This window comes from Melampsora larici-populina (assembly GCF_000204055.1).
Source record: "Melampsora larici-populina 98AG31 unplaced genomic scaffold MELLAscaffold_11, whole genome shotgun sequence".
NCBI lineage: Eukaryota > Fungi > Basidiomycota > Pucciniomycetes > Pucciniales > Melampsoraceae > Melampsora > Melampsora laricis-populina.
In genome coordinates, this window is record NW_006768775.1 from 589,405 (window position 1) to 609,211 (window position 19,807).

The following is a 19,807-nucleotide window of genomic DNA, read 5'->3' on the forward strand; positions in this document are numbered from 1 at the left end:
ACAGCCAACAGATACCTGGTATCAAATAAAGATTGCACAGCAAAGCATGGTATCTCCACTTGATCGCCATTGAATTCAAATGCAATTCAAACATCACAAAGCAAAGCTAGGTTCATCTCCTCCAGTGACCTATAATGTGCTGTAAGTTCTTCTAACAGAAGGTAGATGTGGGTGTTTGATTGATAAAGTAAGTAGTGTTGGCAAACATAAAAGAAGCAAAATTGAAGATATAAATGATGTTGATGTCATTAGCAAAACAAGAAAAGACAAGCGGACATGATGAAAGAAAAGATGGACATAAATGATATGATAATCAGAGACACATGAATCAGGAGGAAATACTTTACACCAACCATTTGAATAATTTTCATTCATGTTTCATCTAAAATTATATATACTATTTCGGTTATATTTCACTTTATCTGACATATGTTATGTCTGATTGAACACAAGTCTTAGTCTTACTGTAATTTTCAATTCAACTACATTTAAGTTTTCTCATATCCTTTTATCTTGTTTCTCATTTTGTAGGTCAGCACCTTCCCCAATACAGTCGACTCTTGATGTAAGCATATCGATGGTCAACAGATACACCTTGCCTATATTGCGCGATGCATAATTTTAAAAGCATAATACAGTCAACTCTTGATGTAAGCAAGCTCGACGTAGAACAGTTTCTGGAAATCAAAATTGCGCTTCTTGCATGAGTGAGTGGGACCATCTACATAATTCACCAGAATAATCTTTGAGAGAAGGTCCAACTTCTCAAATTTGGATTTCAGAGGTTGTCTTCCAACAAGTAGATAAAAGTCTGGATCCTTGAAATCTATTTCTTGGACACATCTGCAATAATGTGGAATTCTATATACAGGAACAGCACTAGTCAAGGTGCACGAGTGCCCAAGAGCCAGGATCTCTCTAGCACTAGTGATTATTGCTAACCCCAAGCCTAGCTCAGTAAAACATCAGAACAACACTCCAAATAGAAATGAAACAGAGATACAATCAAAATATAAAGAAAAGAGATAGTTCATGAGGAAGTAAATGAAATGAAAACAGTTAACACTAGGCACAGTTTAAAAACTTGAGTGTCACACTGACATGCTCAAACAAAAGACATCTTGTAGAGAGTGAATCCAAGCTTCAAATGAGTTTAGGTGCCATGCACAGGAAGTCCTTTTTGAGTTCCTCAGGCAGTGAGACCATTAGACATAGGAAGTCTGATCTCCCTTCCTGAGACTAAAGGGGTGCTGGCATTTTACACAAAGAAACTGAATAAGAAAATTTTCCAAACCTCTCTGTGGGCATATGTTGATGTGGGACAGTAAAATGCACACTGTGAGGCCTAACTCATAGAACCAACAGAACAAGCCCCCAATTGAGATTGAAACAGAGATATTTGGATAGAACAAAAAGAGACATGTGAGGAAAGAAAAGAAACAAAAACAAAAACAAAACCACAAGTACAATTTAAAGCAATTGATAATTACACCTGCCACACTTGTGTGGTGTAACCTTACATAATCATATCTTGGCTTCATCCTCTTCTTTGATAAATCATCATCTCTTGCCCTTGTACAAGTGGGCACAGAAAAGATATGACACCCTCAGGGCCCAAAGATCACTACAGTGTGTGTAGTATGAGCCAGTCTAGCCCTGGGGGTGACCCATACTTTCTGTGTCTGCTTGTACATTGAGTTCCTCAACTTGGAAGATCTATTGTATGATTTTGATGAACTTCAATCAAAAAGATCTTCAATGTCTGACTCTAAGGAATGAACTTTTCTCATGAATGAGGGAGACGGCAAAGACCATGATGGGAATTCTCCTGAATTCTCTTTGAGATAAGGTCTAGCTTCCTGATTTTTGACATTAAATCTGATCTTTCCCAATTTGAATTTCAGAGGTTCTCCTTCAACAGTCAAATGGAAATCATGATCTTTGGATTTCAATTCTTTCGCCATATCTTCAATTGCCGTGTAATCTTGCTGGTTTCCATTGAGTTGAATAGCTTTGAAAATCTATCATGAGTTGTGATAGACATCAATAAAAATGATCTGCACTGTCCAAGAAAGTAGAAACTCTATCACTCACATTCTCAGCTTTCTGCAGAAAGCCATCAAAGCGGGAAGCCACAATATGAAGACTCCCTTCTTCATGAGATGTAGATTTTCTTGCAGTTCTGAGAAGTTTGGCGGCTTTCTGGATAGTTGTTCTAAATACAACGGAATCTTTCATCTTCCTCACAAAATCTTGTGCACATCCAGACTCAAAATTGACTAGGTAGTAGATGAATTCAAGGCTCATTTCATAAACCTCATGAACTGAAGCAGCTTTCTGGGCCCCTTGCAAATTCTTCATGGCTTGATCATAGTAGTCATTCTTCACAACTCCCTTGCTTGTAGGCGGCCAATTTCGAAGAGAAGTCCTTAGGTCTTTGATATTTTGTTCCTTGGAGTTTTGCATCTTGTTCATTAACTGGTAGAGCACAGACTTTTGAAGGTAGTCGGGATCTGAAGATTTTTGTGAGATCATAATGATGAGAACAGGTGACATTGTGATAATGGGAAAAGTGCTTACTTTTAACCGGCAGCATCCATTGATATTCGCCAAATTTGAAGTCAGCATCTGGGACTCTGCCATACGGATATAATTGGGACCAGTCGCGCAATGAGTGCTTAGGTCTGAATTGTTCTGGGTACCTTTGAATGGATTCTTGGAGTTCAGCTTCCTGACAAGGAAATATGAGATGAAATGCAGCCAAAAAATTATGATGTTCAAGGGTAGATCTTTCATTTTCTTGAGAGTGAATGTGGCTGTAAACACGATTTAACAGTTCATCGCCACCAGCTTCGGAGGTCTTTCCTAAGGTCTGTTCTTCGTGCCAACCCTCTATCATTCTAACATACTCGTGTGACTCGTCAACTTCTGGTCGAAATTTCAAATATTCAATCATGTCTTTCTTTGCAAAAGGGAAGTGGATCTTTCTGAAGAAGGAATAATCTTGTAGCAGAGTGATGAAAATCTTTTGAGCTTGAGATGAATGATTTAGTATATGTTGAAATATAGCTTTAGAATAATCTCCTTCCCATTCACCTAGGTTGGTATTCTTGAAGAAGTATTTGAAATCATTGATAAGCTGTGATAATTCCCTTTCATTATCGGGTAGTTGACTTTTCAGTAAATGTTTCGAGATGGGCTCATAGATTGTGGTCAACAAACACGGATATTTTGCGTCCTTTGTCGAGTCGTAATGCCCAAGTAACGCGGCCCGCTGAAGGAGCTCCTCCAATCCTACAGATCAATCACCAGTCTCAGACTCTATCCTGTAAACAACAGTATCCTCTCAGGAACAAATGGCTTACCTTTACTGGACTCTTCTGCTGAAATATGCTCTTCTCCTAGCCAAAGCGACTCAAATCTCTTTGTCATACAAAATTCGAAGTCTAAAATCAAATTAACAGTTTCAACTTATTCTGCTAATGGAGAATAATTTGTACGACAGACTAACTCGCAGCAGCTTGGATCTCTAGAACCACTTGATTACTCCAGGGCATTTTTGAAAACTCTGCTTCTTCTGTCATTTGTTGATCTTCGGGTTCTGGCGGCAGGTACCTTGAAATTGCAGCCAATATCCCCACGATCCAAGATCTTTCCTTTTCATTGCAACCTACTTCAGAATGGAAAGACCTTACAGCTAGTCTGATACAGTCATCCACTGTGGCTTTATTACCTTCAAGCCAACTGCCCCACAGCTCTGGAGTCGGGTTCAGCGTTGAGACGAGCGACATCACCTTGTCGGCTAGATATTTTACGGTCTCATTGTTGGTTTCCGCCTTGACTACTTCACTTTTGCGGAAGAAAGCTGCGTATGGTGTGATTTTGATTGGCGATGGAAGTTTGTTCACCCCTTTGATGGTATCAGTTACTTCTGAAGAAGTGTGATCTGGTACAAAACTGGATTTATCCACCAATTGGGGTACGAAAAGATTTTCGACTAATGTTTTGGTGTGATCAATGTCTGTTGAATGGGTCGGGCCACATTGAACAAATAAGGCTGGAAAGAGATGTAATGCGAATAATACGGAGGAAAAACCAGACATCATCTCGTCTCCTTTTGGAGGCTCTTGCGTGTTGGAGAACTAAAGATTGTGTGAGACTAGCCTACTTATAATCACATTGGAAGTTTCAGGATCAGCATGAATGATGAAGCTGCTCCTCGCAGAGATGAATGGCGCGCGTCACGCCTTGCAGAGTTGTAAAATCGATGCTCATCTAAAGTAAAGCGGTAGCGCAGCATTTAACAGGTAAGTATTGACTTCATATTCAAGGCTTTTCAGTTGAAAATGCTGTGTAAGTTTTCTGACAGGAAAATTGGTCGTAAACGCTTGGGAGCTTGTGAGCAAGTCGAGTATGTACATATGACTATGTGTGTATCATTGATTTCAGAATCTGAAAATGGCCTTTTTGTGGGGCCAATTAAGCTGCGTATTCGGGGTCTAGGTTTGAGTGAGACTCGGAGTCAAACCATTCAGAGAGCATACTGTTGGCTCATTGGAAAGACCAACCTCTTGTGCGGCACCTTCAAGTATGTACCAGCCTCTTCAAATACACACATTTGAATGGGCCATATAGATTATGAATGTAGTTGAAGGGGCTGGCAAGTACGGGAGGTGTCACTACGTAAGGCTGGCATTACGATTTTCTTGACAAGACCTGCGGTGGCAACCCCGATGATTTCAAGCTAGTCAAGCAATTGATAAGTAGCGCCAGGGCACCGTGCCAGAAAGAATTTCTAGGCAATGTGTGCTGGGAACAATCTACTTCATATCAAACCAGGAAGAGAAGACTTTTGAAGTAGGGACAGGTTCCTGGTTTAATGCCTCATGTCCAAAATATCTGCCAAGAATTCTGATATATCATAATCATTCCGTATGTATCGTAAAAACTTTCATCAACATTTTTCCTTTTAAATAGATCTATCTACAAAATATCCTATTTTTTTCTTTCCTTCCTTGGATACAGTTGAAGACAAATAACGGAAAAAATTGATAATTTAGTACAGGTTAACAAAACAAGAAAACATATACATTTGTTTGATAATTGCCAAGAAAAGATAAATAAGACGAGAATAGAATAAAAACCCGAGCTGATAACAAAAACCTCTTGAGGTATTTTTAAGGTTACGATAGTTTAAATAATTTGATTTTGCTGATTTGCGAAAAGTTTTTCGTATGTTTTTTGGGGGATAACGACTGCAGCGTATTTGTACCATTTCTTGATTTTCATATTTTGAACAAGCTGCATACTTTTGCGTGATTTTTTTTACAATGCAGTGGACGGACTCTTCAATTCACTTCTCGATCGACGAAAACGGGAATAATTTAAGATCTTTTAATAAAACGATCTGTTTGAAGAGGAGGTTAGATGATGATGATGTTGTGCTCGATAATGAGTCTTTGCATGACGTTTAGCGTTCGAAGCTGTGGTAAAAGCTTTTTCACAACCGGCCTAGTAGGAACAGAAGCGATGGATATGTTAGTTGTGTGATATCGTTATGAAACATAAAAAAGGTTGACTCACGAGCGGACATGCGTAAGGTCGCTCTCCAGTGTGGGTAACTAAACAAAAAATCAAAACAAGGATCAACGACGCCGGCTCGATACCGGAGAATCTTTTTGATCGGACATACTTTGATGTTGTGTGAGTGTCTATATAAAACACAAGAAGGTGACATGATAAGTAAAGTTGTAGATTGTTGATCAAACATGGCATTCAGATTTCAGAGATCTGACTGTACTGACCGTTTGTCTTTGAAAGGCCCGTCCACAAGTTTGGCAACTGGAATACATTTCGCGGTAAGTTTTGAGAAGCATGCGAAAAATGAAAGGAGGAAGTCACGTACGTGTATTTTTTAACAGGAGGCGGAGAACTCTGAGAGCCAGAAACTGATGGGGACGTCGAGCTAGATGATGATTGTCGAGAGAGTGACAAACTCCAAAGTGATGAATTCTCAAGCGGCGAGTTAAAAGACGAACTGCTCGTCGTTACACTCGGACTCTTCTCAAATCCTAGAGGCCCAGTTGGATAAGGAACTTGTAAATGGTAAAGTTGATCCTGCGGGTAGGGCGTAGGTTCGTATGGTAGCGCTGGTGGTTCGAGAGTGTAGTAATCGGCCGCTGGCCATTGAGGTTGACTCATCGATAATGTGCTAGCTTCAAGCTCCATGTTGGGGTGCGCAGGATGAGGCTCCCAATAATTAGCCCAATCTGGGTCACAGCTTGCCAAAAGCGCGGAAAAGTTTTCAGATGATGGCACGGCGGTGTCGAAATTGTGAGCCGACATCATCCTTGGTGCATGCATATCAACTGGGAACATTTGGTGTGGCGGTGTGGTCCAAGCAGCCTGCGCTGGAATTACTGTGTCGTTCGGGGTAGATGGATCGAAGGGTATGTAGGACTCCATTTCGTTTAGCTAGGGTGAAAGCGGCGGTAAGAGGCGTTTGCTGGATCGCAATAAAAAACTGAAATCAAGATAAGGCCTTGGGTTCCGGTATGATTCAAGAAACTATGTCGATGAAATAAGTGACTGTATATAGAACAGGGGGATAAATGTGAGGTGCTTCGCAGCTAAACCGCTTACAAAATGTTGCTACAAAATCACTACAGAAAGTATCATATACGGATATACTGATTGAGATGATTGATCCTAGTGCTCCTACTGTCTCTGACAGAGGAGTTGTAAGGAAACCGGGTTGCAAGGATCTATAATCGACTCAACAAAAAAAATATCCCTCAGGTTAATTTACTGGGATTAATTTTGGGATGATGGATAGATAGTGCAGAGGATGCGTTGAACAGGACGTAGGAGGATGTGCAAAGAACGGTGAGAGGAAGGATGAAAAATAGTGAGATGGGCTGGTTTTAAGTCATGATGGTAGGATATAGATCGCATCACGAACCCAAAAATGGCACACAGTCTCCCACCCTCCAAGCTGAAATGCACGTTGTTTGGCTCATGGTTGACTTTACAACCTAGCAGAGCTAGATACCATTATTGACCACGCGATCGGTCGAAAATGACATCAACCAAGGTTCACCGGGGTGGTATGCCAAAGGTTGGAAGTGAAGGGCGGAATCTTGGGGACCGAGTTATTCTACAGAGACTTGGTCACTAAGAGGATGCGTTCATTGATGATCTTTCTGCTAGTGATGACGGATCCTCGTCGGTGTGCACGAAGTCTTATGAATAGAAAAACCCATAAATCGAACTTCGAAGGAATCGCGACTATGAGACCTAAATTCAATCCCGCATGCCATTAATTCTTGAAGTCTAGTTTACATAGTCTGTATGATTATATCCTAAATGAAACACAGCTCTGGTCTCTCTTGATAAACATCTCGAAATTTCTTCTATACGTGGGAGGAGATGATGGCTCAGGCTCACAATCACAAGATCTAATTTGATTGGTTATCTTAACCAAGGTACGACTTAAGATGTAGGTCCATGACCAAAAGGTTCTAAGTGGTGGGGAAACTGTACAACTGTACGATGTACACTTCTGGTCTGGGAAATTCACCTGTCAGAGAATTTTCAGCCTCCGCACCAAATCCCTGAAGTACCTTTGAAGATCCCAAGACATTCAAACTTTTATATACGGAACTCAACGAGTTTTTTATTATTATCGTTAGACTTAAATCCAAAGAAGAAGTTTAAAGTTTAGAATAGCCATGGCATCATTCAACGAAGAGATGGAATCTACAAAAAACAAGATAACAGCTGCCGGAACCAAAATTAAAATTACAAAGAAGCCGAAGCAGCCGCAAAAAACAGGAACGAGGAGCCAGGCAAAGAATGCCGAGACCAATGATAGCGACGGACAACAAAAAGGTACACAAGGAACAGCAGAGACCCAAGAAAAAACGCAAGGAACGTCAACGTCAATCACGGCAGAAGCATCAACGTCGAATGCCAACGTAAACCAAGGAGAAGAGGAAGAGGAGGCGAGAGATGACAAGGAGTTGGGGAGTAGCGCTACAAAGAGGAAGGAGGAGAGAGAAGGGAGCACATCAGAGGATGGTGAGTAAAGAGCGTTTCTGAATACAAGAATTCCTTTCCAAGCAACCCCCTCCTAGAAAACAACTTTCCACACGCCAAACCAAAGGGAAGTCTCCCGTACCTCCCCATCCACACTTCTCTATTTCCTCTCGCCGTCTTTTCCCCTTTATTTCCTGGAATATGAGACGGCGTCGAAAGGGATCCAACGGATCCACAGCAGCCCCAACGCGGGGGAGGAAATCGGGAAAGGAACGAGGAAGTGTACCAGTCACACAAAAAAAATGAGGCCGGAGTGGGCTATACCGCTACCAAAAAGAACGGGGAAAGACAACGATTAAATCAGTTGCAAACCCAAAAGAAAAATACCCTGTGGGAAAAGATCAAATATACATACAATCAAAGCAAACAAAGAGTTGTTCAATCCAATATCCCACTAACCCACTCTATTAAGAGGGGGAAAAAGAAAGGTGGAAACAGCTAGCTGATAAACATGTCCTTCGCCGCATGAAAATTATGACACGCAGACGAGAGCGAGCAATCGAGGAAGTCCAAATGGATGAGGAGAACAGAAAACGAGTATTATTTCGGCGACGCCCAACGAGCAGACGAGATGCTGAGGGCGTTCAACGCAGTGTACGGGGGAGATCACCCAACACAAGACGACAGAGACAGAGTCACCAACAACCCGATGAACGTGGCAAAGGACCCGGAAGGTGTCGTACGTGAGGAGCATCAACAAGAGAACCGCCGCCCGCGGACCGAGTCTTTAGTGGCAGGCAGCGATAGCGCCAGTGATAGCGGAAGCGAGGCGGAAGCTAGACCTGTGAAGAAAGTGGAGGTGGAGAAGTCAGAGAGAGTAGTCTTGAGGAAAGACAAAAAGCCGATAGAGAAGGCAAGCGAGAGCAGCGAGGATGAAGGCTCAGGTACGCACAAAACATACCAAGCAGAGGTAGACAGCCCGTACTGACAGAAGAGCTATACGCACACAGAAACCAAAGACGGTATAACCTACATGATAGGAAAACCGATCGAAGGAAACATACTCCTCCCATTAACGCCATACTTTGACTCGAAGATGAGGACTCTCAAAGCTTACGTTCAACTGACGGTTTTCGACCCAGCATGGATCGAAAAAGACCATCGACAGGTCGGTAAGAAGAAAACAAAAACCATCAAAGAGCTCCAGGAGGACGATACGACGGCCACATTTTCAGGCTTGACACCTCCAGAGGAATTGTTGATGACATATGGTTTCTGGACAGACGCCATGGATCTATTCATAAGATACCTGGAGACAGAGTACGACAAACCTGTAGCGGAAAAGATGTTTAGACGACATAAAGAGAACGTTGTAAGCATAAAAAGATCTACGAAGTGCTGGATGGTTGCCCTCAGGTACTGTATGAAAGTCCGACTAGTGGTAATGGTAGTGAAGAAGGTTAAAGGCAAGAGGGTTATGATAGACGCTGGCTACCTTCACGAAGACATCCTGCGAGAAGCGAAAGAGGAGGCAGAGAACAACGGGAACGGAAATTCCAAGAAAATCCTTACGTACCAGGAGGAGGTAAGGAAAATTTTGACCCGGTAACTGGACTGACGAAGTCCGGAGCGAAACGGAACTTCGTGCAAGCCAACAACACCAACACAAGTGAGTGAAGAGAATGTTCAGATTCGAATTCAAGAGACAGAAGCATTGAATAATAGTCCATTTCCGTGTTGAAGCTGGAGCAGGACCGTCCTACAACGCCGGAAGATCAATGGGTTATCAGGGTAACAACTGGGTTCCGAACTACAACGCGAAAAGGGCGAAGGGATTCTGGAATTCCGGACAGAGGACTGATCCGATCCAAGTTTTCGAAGGCGGCGCAAGCGGGAAAGGAAAGGGAGTCGGAGCCTGGAATGCAAAGGGGAAAGCGTCAGGAGGCGAGAACAGAAACACAGAAGAGCAGACTAAGCAGTAAGTGTAGAGAGCCGAGAAACCTGAAGGGCCCAGTAGAAGGCCCCCCCTCCCTCCTTTCTCTCTTGTACCTATGATGCGCGAATAGATGAGATACATAGTGAAATGACATACCATGTTCCAAAATGCTTTAGCCCATGTAGCTCCCCCTCGAGCGCGGAAAACACGCGAGAATTGAGAGTACAACGTGCCACCTCCCGAGGCGCGCATGAAGCCGCAAAAGGAAGCGATGGCCGAGAGGTACAGGCGGTGGTTCTAGAAGCACAGCCAGGTAGCAATTCGGAAGAACGCCCACAGCTAGAGGAGGCAGGTAGACCAGTTCTGGACATCTACTCCAGACCAGTACCGATACTATCGGAGAGTTTACCGGAAAAAGGCTACAAGATGAACAGGAAGTGGCCGACAACCGTGAAGTGCGAGATGAATTTAGAGATGTGGGAGAAAGCTTTACGAGACCTGAACTTGATGGAGAAACACGGATATGTTTTGCAAGGTTTCAGAAGAGGTTTCACTCAAGGAATCCCACAGCATAGGTTAGGAGACAGGGAATTCTACTCACCGATGAACCACGTGACGAACGAAAAAGACAAAGAGGAGATCCGGGCAAAACTGTCCAAGGAGTTGGAAGCAGGACGGATGTACGGGCCATTCACGGAGGCTGAGGTACTAGGAACCCTGGGATTCTTCCGAACCAGTCCGATGGGTATGGTCACCAATAACGATGGATCGACTAGAGCCATAAACGACCTATCTTACCCGAAAAGAGAAAAAGACCTGACGTCAGTAAACTCGCTAGTAGACAAGGAGGATTTTAAGACTAGTTGGGACGATTTTAAAACCGTAGCAACCTTTTTTAGCAAAGAAGGGGGAATCCTCGAACTAGGGATATTCGATCGGGAAAAGGCCTACCGGCAAATCCCAACGAACCCCGACCAATGGCGCTATCTGATGCTGAGGACTGCAGAGGGTAGGATCGTTCTAGACACTAGGGTGTCATTCGGAGGAGTGGCCGGTTGTGGGAGTTTCGGCGGACCTGCGGACGCGTGGCGAGACATTATGAAGAGAAAATTCAATTTCACGGAAGTCTTCCGCTGGGTGGACGACAACCTGTTTGTGAGGAGGGCAGGTGGAGAGAATCCAGTGTCGATGAAGGAAGTTGTAGCCGCGAGTGCAGAGTTGGGAGTGAAGACGAACGAAGGAAAGTACTCGGAGTTCTGCACAGAGCAGAAGTATATCGGATTTATATGGAATGGGACGGACAAGTCAGTAAGGCTGCCAGAATACAAGAGAATGGAAAGGCTGAGACAAATACGAGACGCGATAGAAAACAAAGGAACTCACACCCACAAAGCGATCCAGAAGCTGACGGGAAGACTTGACCACGTAACGTACATGCTACCACAGATGAAGTGCTATAATGTCGGACTGTACAGCATGTTAGCAGGGTGGAAGAACGAGTTAGCGTTGAGAGGAATGCCAAAGGAAGTGAAAGAAGACCTCAGGGAGTGGGAAGAAGTACTGGAGAAGTTCGAGAACCACCGGCTAATACCGAAAAAAGGCATCGAAAACATAGGATGGGTAGGCGACGCGTCGACAAGTTTTGGAATCGGTGTAATGGTCGGTAAGCACTGGACACAGCTGAAGTTGAGGACAGGTTGGAACCAAGTAGACGAAAGAGGGGTGAAGAGAGGAATCGCGTGGCTTGAAACGGTGGCAGTACGAGTCGGAGTAGAGATGATACGAAACCTGTTAGAGACAAAAGGAAGGAGGTTTTTAGTCCTGACTGACAATACCGGTACGGAAGCGGTCATCAGAAACAGCAAGTCTAGAGACAGAGCCGTAAACGACGAGTGGAAGTTGCTGCAGAAGGAGTTGACTTACCTAGGCTGCGAGATAGAAGAAAAATACGTTAAGACGGGCGACAACAACGCAGACCAGCTATCCAGAGGAGAACGAGGGACCAAAAAATCGTCACATTTCCTCAAACCGCCAATCCCGCCACACCTTCGAGAATACATCAGATACGAAACAAAAGAAGAGTATGAAAAAAGACAAAGCATACTTCGAGAAGGCCGTAGGGAAAGAGGACACTTGGAAAGGCCTCGTGACTGAACACTTAGTGAAGGGGGCCTGGACAGAAAACACGAAGAAAAGTTACAACAGCGCAATTCAAAAGTTCAAGGCTTATGTAGAGAGTACAGGTAGAGAATTCATTTACGAGAACCCAATGACGGAAGAGGACGTATATGGGTTCGTGGTTTGGGCAGGGCCGTCGGAAGTCGAGAAGAAGTCAGGTCCGTTGAGAGAAATTAAGGCGAAGACAGTAGAAAAGTACTTGGCAGGTCTGAAGGCGTGGCACGTGGCAAAGCACCTCACCCAACCAAAGCTAGACAAACAACTAATAGACTGGCTGTTGAGATCGTCGGAAAGGAGCAAAGAGAAAAAAGCGATGACAGGAGGAAGAGAGAAAAAACCGATAAAGGTCCAACAGCTATTCGAGATGATGGCAGGATTGAACGGGAAGTCGAAGACGCACGACCTAGCGATGACAATAGCGGTGTGCGCATTCTGGGGAATGGCGCGGCTCGGCGAACTCATAAGGGGAACGATAGAGGAAGGAGCCATAAAGCTAGAGGACGTGAGTTTCGAAGAATCACCGCGGGGTAGGACAGCGAAGCTGAGACTATGGAAGGCCAAGACGGCCAAACCGGGTGAAGTACAGGTCATAAAGTAAGAAACGGTGTCTAAAACAGAGAAGGAACAGTAGCTAACGTCCGTTTTGTTGGGCGATTACAGATTGGTCAAACAGAAGTCAGTCCTAGACCCGGTAGCAGTTCTAGAGAAATGGATCAAAGCAGAGCACCCGAACAAGAACGGAAAGGAGATGCTGTTCTCATACTTAGAAGACGGGGAACGTCAAACCATATCGAAAATGCGATTCACGAAGATAATGGAGAGCATATGGGGTAGTCACGGAGTAGGGAAAGGCGAATGGTCAGGCCACTCGTTCAGAGTAGGAGGAGCCTCTTTAAGGATGAATCTCGGATGGAACAAGGAAAAAATAATGAAAGCGGGACACTGGAGATCGAACGCAATAGACGTGTATTTAAAAGATTTCAGAGAGGAAGAGAAAGAGGAGACAAAAGAGTTTCTGTGGCTAATAGACAGGAGAAATAGATGAAAGAGGAAGAGTCGTGTACTAACGACAAGTGACAATAAGGTTTTTTACATGCAAACATTGAAATAAGATAAAGTTTTCCAATTGCATAGAAAGCCAAGCGAGAAGCTTGTAGATCCTCAGTAGGTACAGTTTTTAAATAGGTGACCTCACATAGAGTTTGCGGGTTACTCAACGGGTTGAGACTCTAGGCAAATATCACCGAATGGGGTGCTGAGTAACCCACAAACTTTAGGGATCGGCGAACCAAACGGGCCTGCACATCGCAAACACGGTAGTTTTTTAACCGTGGCGAAAAAGAGGCGCAGACCCGGGACCGGGCTCCCCCGAACCGCTCCTAACTCAGCCTTGCGAAGGGCCAAGCTAGGAGCCCTAAAGAGGTATATAAAAAATTAAGTGCTCACTCCAGATAAGAGCATCGTGTGAATGGATTGGTTATCTTAACCAAGGTACGACTTAAGATGTAGGTCCATGACCAAAAGGTTCTAAGTGGTGGGGAAACTGTACAACTGTACGATGTACACTTCTGGTCTGGGAAATTCACCTGTCAGAGAATTTTCAGATAGGTGACCTCACATAGAGTTTGCGGGTTACTCAACGGGTTGAGACTCTAGGCAAATATCACCGAATGGGGTGCTGAGTAACCCACAAACTTTAGGGATCGGCGAACCAAACGGGCCTGCACATCGCAAACACGGTAGTTTTTTAACCGTGGCGAAAAAGAGGCGCAGACCCGGGACCGGGCTCCCCCGAACCGCTCCTAACTCAGCCTTGCGAAGGGCCAAGCTAGGAGCCCTAAAGAGGTATATAAAAAATTAAGTGCTCACTCCAGATAAGAGCATTGTGTGAATGGAATGGAAATCGTGCACGAAATAGTGAAGTGTGCTCAAGATTTGGCCAAAATCAAGTTCAGCTTGCAATACAAAATATTGACATATATTCATTCCTTTGATACCATTTACGATGGTTAGCTCAGCTAGCTCAAGTTGCTCTTCACCGCCAAGGCGGCTAGGACTTCTTAGTCAGGTTCAATGCACTGTTGAACCGATTTATTCACTCACTTGATCATCTCTCTTGTTCCGGCCGGATGAGGGCTTGATGTTTCCAATGCCATCCGCGAGCACTTTTGCTTTCTCTGCACGGCCATCCTCGGCCATTCCGGTAAGATCCATAAGGCTAAAAGGTCACACATTTGACAAGGAGACGGGGTACACCGTCGAGCAAGCTGCCTCACAAGGGGTCGCGCATCCTTCCGAGTATAGGGTTGATGTGAGAGCCAACTTTGGGAACCCTTTTGTCTGCTTCAGACGCTCCACTTCGCGTCGGAGACTTCGGTCACCGGTGATAATGACCACCCAGCAAAGATAGTTAGGCATGTGCTCACTTATAGATCAATTAGTCATGTCCACCTAGGTCCATATATCCCAACCACAGAAGCAGTTTTCAAAGTTAGAAATCAAGTCGGTATTCAAATACCACGCTTATGCAAGTCACATCAGGTCACATCAGCATTTTCAATGCGAAAAAGTAGTATTGATTTTTGAGATTTTTTGAGTGTGATTGATCCAACGCTTAATTTTTGTATACAATGCGTGATATTGGGGCAGACAAGATATTGCGGAAATTGTAAAAATTCAAGTAGAATTTGTATATCAACACGTCAAAAAAACTATATGTATGTAGGTGTAGTAATATGCAAAACACATGGTTTGTACAAAATTTATCAGAGCATCCACAGCCATGCCGTAAACTTGTAAAGTACGGAGGGTGACACACATTGTTTAGGGCAGTGTTTTTTTTCAAGTGCATGATGGCTGTATTGCATGAAACACTAACTAAACAAGTTAAAAAGTTAAAAAGAAAGGAAACTAGTTTACCTAGGAGGAGCGGCCATCTAGTCAGAGCAAAGGAGTTTGTTGTCCTTAGATTTTGATATATTCACTTTTTTTTTCTTGTGCAATTACTTTTTAAAAGGGTTTTTTTTCTTGTTGGTATCCACAGTGCTGAGCAGGCATTTGATCCACCTTCCCAACCCCCTATCATAGCGTCAACCGGAGTCACGGGGGAGAGAGGAAGGTGCTTTTGGGTGTGGGGAACAGTGGTGAGAACCGTACTGAGTTTCTGGATGTTGCCAATTCTAAAACCAGCTAAAAAGCTATTGAGCTGCCACAATGGTTATTATCCGCCAAACTCTGTAACAAGGTTAAGCAGTACACTGTTTCTGATGTTTTTCAATCAACCCCAGTTACACAAGAATTTATCAGCAATTTGATGATATGAATTTAAGGAAAAGAAAACTGCACCTGTAGCGCCTAGACTTCACGACTAGTATCCGGAAGAAAATGAAACATTTTGGTCGGATAAAAGCCGATGTTCCCTATGAAAACTGCCGACGCGTCCGACTAGTCGGGCGCCAGATTTTTTTCAAGTTTTTTTGGGCAAGTCCTCTCCTCAGACGCGTCCGACACCACTGTTTTCCCTCCAAGTCCATACACCTCACATGAACTTCACAAGTTCACTAAACTTCAAATCCTACCTAAGATCGAACTACACAGAGTTCACACATCAAGATTGACTTCACAAGAAGACATAAGACACATAACATACCCCCACTGAAAATTTACCCCAACGAACGAATTCCCTCCCAAAGATCGAATTTCACAAACCAGTCAACAACTTCACCAATTCACAACTCACAAGTCTTGAGGAAGCAAAGATTCACAAACTCACCCCTTCACATAACTCGATCTCCTCTATACACTCGATACCCACTTCACACCATGGACAACCACATACCCCAAAACCCCCATCAATCCGATTCAAACTACATCCCAATTGACAAAGAAGGAAATCCTTTACTTCAAATACCACCCACTGGAACTTTCATCAAAGACCTCGAAGCCATGTACGACTACATCGACCCTCTTACGATCCCTCATGGATACAAGTTGTCTGTTCTAGACTCACGCTACTTCCCGATCGATGCGTACATCGACTTCAAGTGTTACAAAGGGCCGACTCGTCATGCAAGATCACCAGGAGACTGTCCATTTTCTGCTCAAGCAGATTGAAAATCTATCAAGGATTCATGGATACTCACCATCAAAAATCCATATCACAATCACCCAAAATCTACTACCAAACTATCTTATCATCGACCAAAGAAGACCAGAACACCAAAATCGATAACAACTGAAACTGAACCCACTATCAATCCAACCAACCAAACCAAGACCCTTCCTCTTTCAAAACGATACTCCGATATCATTAGGCGCATGAAGACCCTTGGGGAAACAATGCAAACTTCCCTCCTCGATCGTCTCGAAGAACAGCTCATCATTGCAGAGACGGATGCAATCACAAATGAACATTTGGAGAAAGAAGCACAAGACATAATCAAAATGGAATCAAGAATGCAGGATCTCCAGAAAGAAGACTTGAAAATCCGAATCAAACTTCCAAAGAAAGCATCCACACCTATCGATCCTACCGAGACACTTCCACACCAACAGCCCCCGAAGGTGGCTATCGAAGTAGATCAGGCCAAAACTGATGCATTGATGCCTTCAAAGGTGAGTTCATTTGATCATTCACTTAATAAATGGACAATAAACTGATCAATTAATAATTGATTTTTTGTAATACCTCAAGACTCACATCGCATCCAAGACTCACATCGCATCACCATTTCCAGCCAGCCCCCCTCCTGCTTCACTGATACCACCAGACTTGAACTTCCAGAAACCTGCCGAACCACCGATGTCAACACCTCCTCCTCTTAATTTTGAAGCTGAAGACGATGACAATGAAGGAGACCATTTTGAGACCCCAAACGAACATTTTCCCATCATCCCCACTTTACATGGAAGCATGCAAAACCAACTATCGCCAATTATCGAAAGACGTGTTCATGAAGAACCTTTGGGCGCAATCGAGGTCCCAAAAGATCAGCCGGAACCCCCTTTGAAACCAGTCGAATCACCACAGTACAAACAAGAAAATGACTTACCTGCTCCTTTGACCAAAAAGCGGAACACACAAAAATTAGGCAAAAAAGTAGGCAAAGGTCCTTCCAAGAAAGCTCAAGAACAAAAACAACTCAAGAACTCAACCAACCTTCCTCTCCACGAGCCTACTTCCAAGAAGCAGAAGAACAAGACTCCCATCGATCAAGTCACTCTTAATGCCCTTCAGGACAAGGAAAAATCGAAAGAGCAACTTAAGCCCCCTATTATAACTCGATCCAAGAAACGCACTCAAGGCCAAGACTCCATTCAAAATCCCAAAGTACCTACAGTTTCTCTTCCTCCAACCAAGAAGCCCAAAAAAAGGAAATCCCAGGAAACCATGGTCATTCCTACCCGTTCCTCTACTCGAATTAAACGCCTCCTTACCACCCCGGATGACTCCTCTAACAACACCTTGGCTAATAAGGCATCGGTTAATCAATCACCGAGCAAATCAATCCAATCGAACATTCATGAAGAATCAAGTAGAGTTAACTCCAAGACTCAAAAGAAGTTATGTCCTTGAGCTGAAAATTTGCCAACCAAAACTCCTCCTCCAATTGTAAGTCCTTAATACCCATTCTTATAAAGTTTCAAGCATGAGACCTTATTAATTGCTTAATATGTACCTTCATCATTACAGACCGAAACCGAAAATCATCCTGAAAATGATTCGGCTCAAGTGGACCCATCTATCCAGGTATGTTATGTTGGTCAGGCTACTTTACAACAACAGAATCCTACACTAACTATACTTGAACTGTACATTGCTCATAGTCTCTACCTTATATCGATGACATTCCCTCCTACCTGTACCCATTCTTACGGAATGTTACAGATGTCCCACCCGATGGCCTTTGCGCATTTTCTTCTATCGCAGTTTCTCTGGGTCGTACACCGGATCAAGCAACCACCATCCGTAGCGAGCTTGAACACGAGGTTTTAACCCGATATGATTGGTATGAGAAACACACACCCACTTTCTGTATCAATTACGATGTCAAAAGGATTCTTGCAATACTACAAAACCCAGAAGACTCGGCCGGCCGAGACCTTTGGTTACCGATGCCAGGTGCCACAACAATCATTGCGAATACTTACCAGCAACCGGTCATCTTCTACACGAATAATCTCGCAGCAACCATGCATACCCTTCCTTTCTTTTCGCCTCTCCCCTCCGATATCCACCCTATCATCATCGCGCATGTGGCAGGCGTTCCTTATGTCTCCCTTGACGTAGCCATCGACGAATCATTACCTATACCTCACCCAAATCCCGAGTGGTATCATTTACATGATTCATGCGCAGATGGTTGGGATGGCTTATATTGCTCAAATGTGGCGGTTTTTGCTAAATTAGCAAAGGCTAGTAGGGAAGCAAGAAAGACCCAGTGGGCCCAAAGTCGTGCAGGTTTACCCGAACCCGATGCGATATCCCTGGCCTCCACGGAGGAAACAAATGATGATACAAATCAAGAGGTAGAAGATGATCAAGATGAAGATAGTTTTAGCTTCCACTCTTAACCTTCCATGTATGTTGATATATATATGAATGTTAAGCAACCTCCTCAAACATGTAGGATTCCAATATCCCGATGCGAAAACTGTTTCCTTTCACAATAGTAAAGACGTGAATATGAAAATTTCGGTAAACTAGATGCATGACTTGTCATTCACAATGTAATGTGAATGACAAGTTCAAATTCGAGTTCACATTGAAACCTTCAAATGTGAACAATATACAAAGCTGAGTTGTGAACATTTCGGAGTTCACATTGAATTCTGAACTAAATAAGTTTTGTGAACTTCCTTCACTTACAATTATTTGTGAACTTCTCAAGAGCAACAAATAATTGTTAAAACTTATATGTCTGAATTTTTTTCAAAGGAAAGGTATCACTCTCAGTTCTTATTTCAAGTATTTTGATCATTGTGAACCCAATATGTAGTTCAAACTCCAACTCGCCATGCTCAGATTGAAAGTTAGCTGTAGTTCACAATATGTAGTTCACAACGGGTTTTGAAAGACATAAAAAGGTCACATTGAATCTTCTAATTTCTATGTAGTTCACATTAAGTATTTCGCAATGCTCGGTATTTCAAATAACAAAGAAAGAAGTTCAATCTTTGTTAACTACATAAAAAGCATAAGAAATGCGATCTTTGCATGGAGGTCAGAATCAGTTGTGAACTGGCAGTTCACAATCGGTTGTGAACTGCTAATTGTTGTAAACTGCAAATTCACAACTGATTGTGAATTACCAAGTACACAATGCAGTTCACAAAGAATCAGTTGTGAACTGGCAGTTCACAATCAGTTCACAACTGATTGTGAACTGCTAATTTTTGTAAATTAGCAGTTCACAACTAATTGTGAACTGCATATTCACAATGCTTTGTGAACCCATCAAAAGGTTCACAACTGATTGTGAACTTAGAATTAGGAGCAGTTCACCATCAGTGGTGAACTATCTATGTAGTTCACTTTGCGAATCACATAAGTTCATAAGTTCACAACTAACTACATAGACTGCAAACCTCCCATTGTGAACTGCTCGAATTCGAAGTTCAAGTTCAAAACTGACGAATCACATAAGTTCATAAGTT

The 19,807-nt window shown here is 43.3% G+C and overlaps 4 protein-coding genes across 4 annotated transcripts; 2 read left to right on the forward strand and 2 right to left on the reverse strand.

The window, feature by feature from the left end:
• Window positions 1-1,739: 1,739 nt before the first annotated feature.
• Window positions 1,740-4,103, reverse strand: MELLADRAFT_61751 (uncharacterized protein; the record flags this gene model as incomplete). Its single annotated transcript, XM_007408198.1, has 5 exons — window positions 1,740-2,021; window positions 2,095-2,513; window positions 2,581-3,294; window positions 3,366-3,446; window positions 3,512-4,103. The coding sequence occupies 5 exons, from the start codon at window positions 4,101-4,103 to the stop codon at window positions 1,740-1,742; spliced, it is 2,088 nt and encodes a 695-aa protein (XP_007408260.1).
• Window positions 4,104-5,394: 1,291 nt separating this feature from the next.
• On the reverse strand, window positions 5,395-6,465 carry MELLADRAFT_104862 (uncharacterized protein; the record flags this gene model as incomplete). The annotated part of the gene is made up of 5 exons (XM_007408197.1): window positions 5,395-5,511; window positions 5,584-5,621; window positions 5,693-5,711; window positions 5,805-5,841; window positions 5,906-6,465. 5 exons carry the CDS (start codon window positions 6,463-6,465, stop codon window positions 5,395-5,397), a joined length of 771 nt encoding a protein of 256 aa, XP_007408259.1.
• A 1,265-nt stretch (window positions 6,466-7,730) lies between these two features.
• Window positions 7,731-10,019, forward strand: MELLADRAFT_104863 (uncharacterized protein; the record flags this gene model as incomplete). Its single annotated transcript, XM_007407989.1, has 4 exons — window positions 7,731-8,079; window positions 8,244-8,525; window positions 8,583-8,981; window positions 9,763-10,019. 4 exons carry the CDS (start codon window positions 7,731-7,733, stop codon window positions 10,017-10,019), a joined length of 1,287 nt encoding a protein of 428 aa, XP_007408051.1.
• Window positions 10,020-16,594: 6,575 nt separating this feature from the next.
• On the forward strand, window positions 16,595-17,997 carry MELLADRAFT_84645 (uncharacterized protein; the record flags this gene model as incomplete). Its single annotated transcript, XM_007407990.1, has 5 exons — window positions 16,595-16,765; window positions 16,845-17,685; window positions 17,728-17,762; window positions 17,844-17,913; window positions 17,978-17,997. The coding sequence occupies 5 exons, from the start codon at window positions 16,595-16,597 to the stop codon at window positions 17,995-17,997; spliced, it is 1,137 nt and encodes a 378-aa protein (XP_007408052.1).
• Window positions 17,998-19,807: the final 1,810 nt, after the last annotated feature.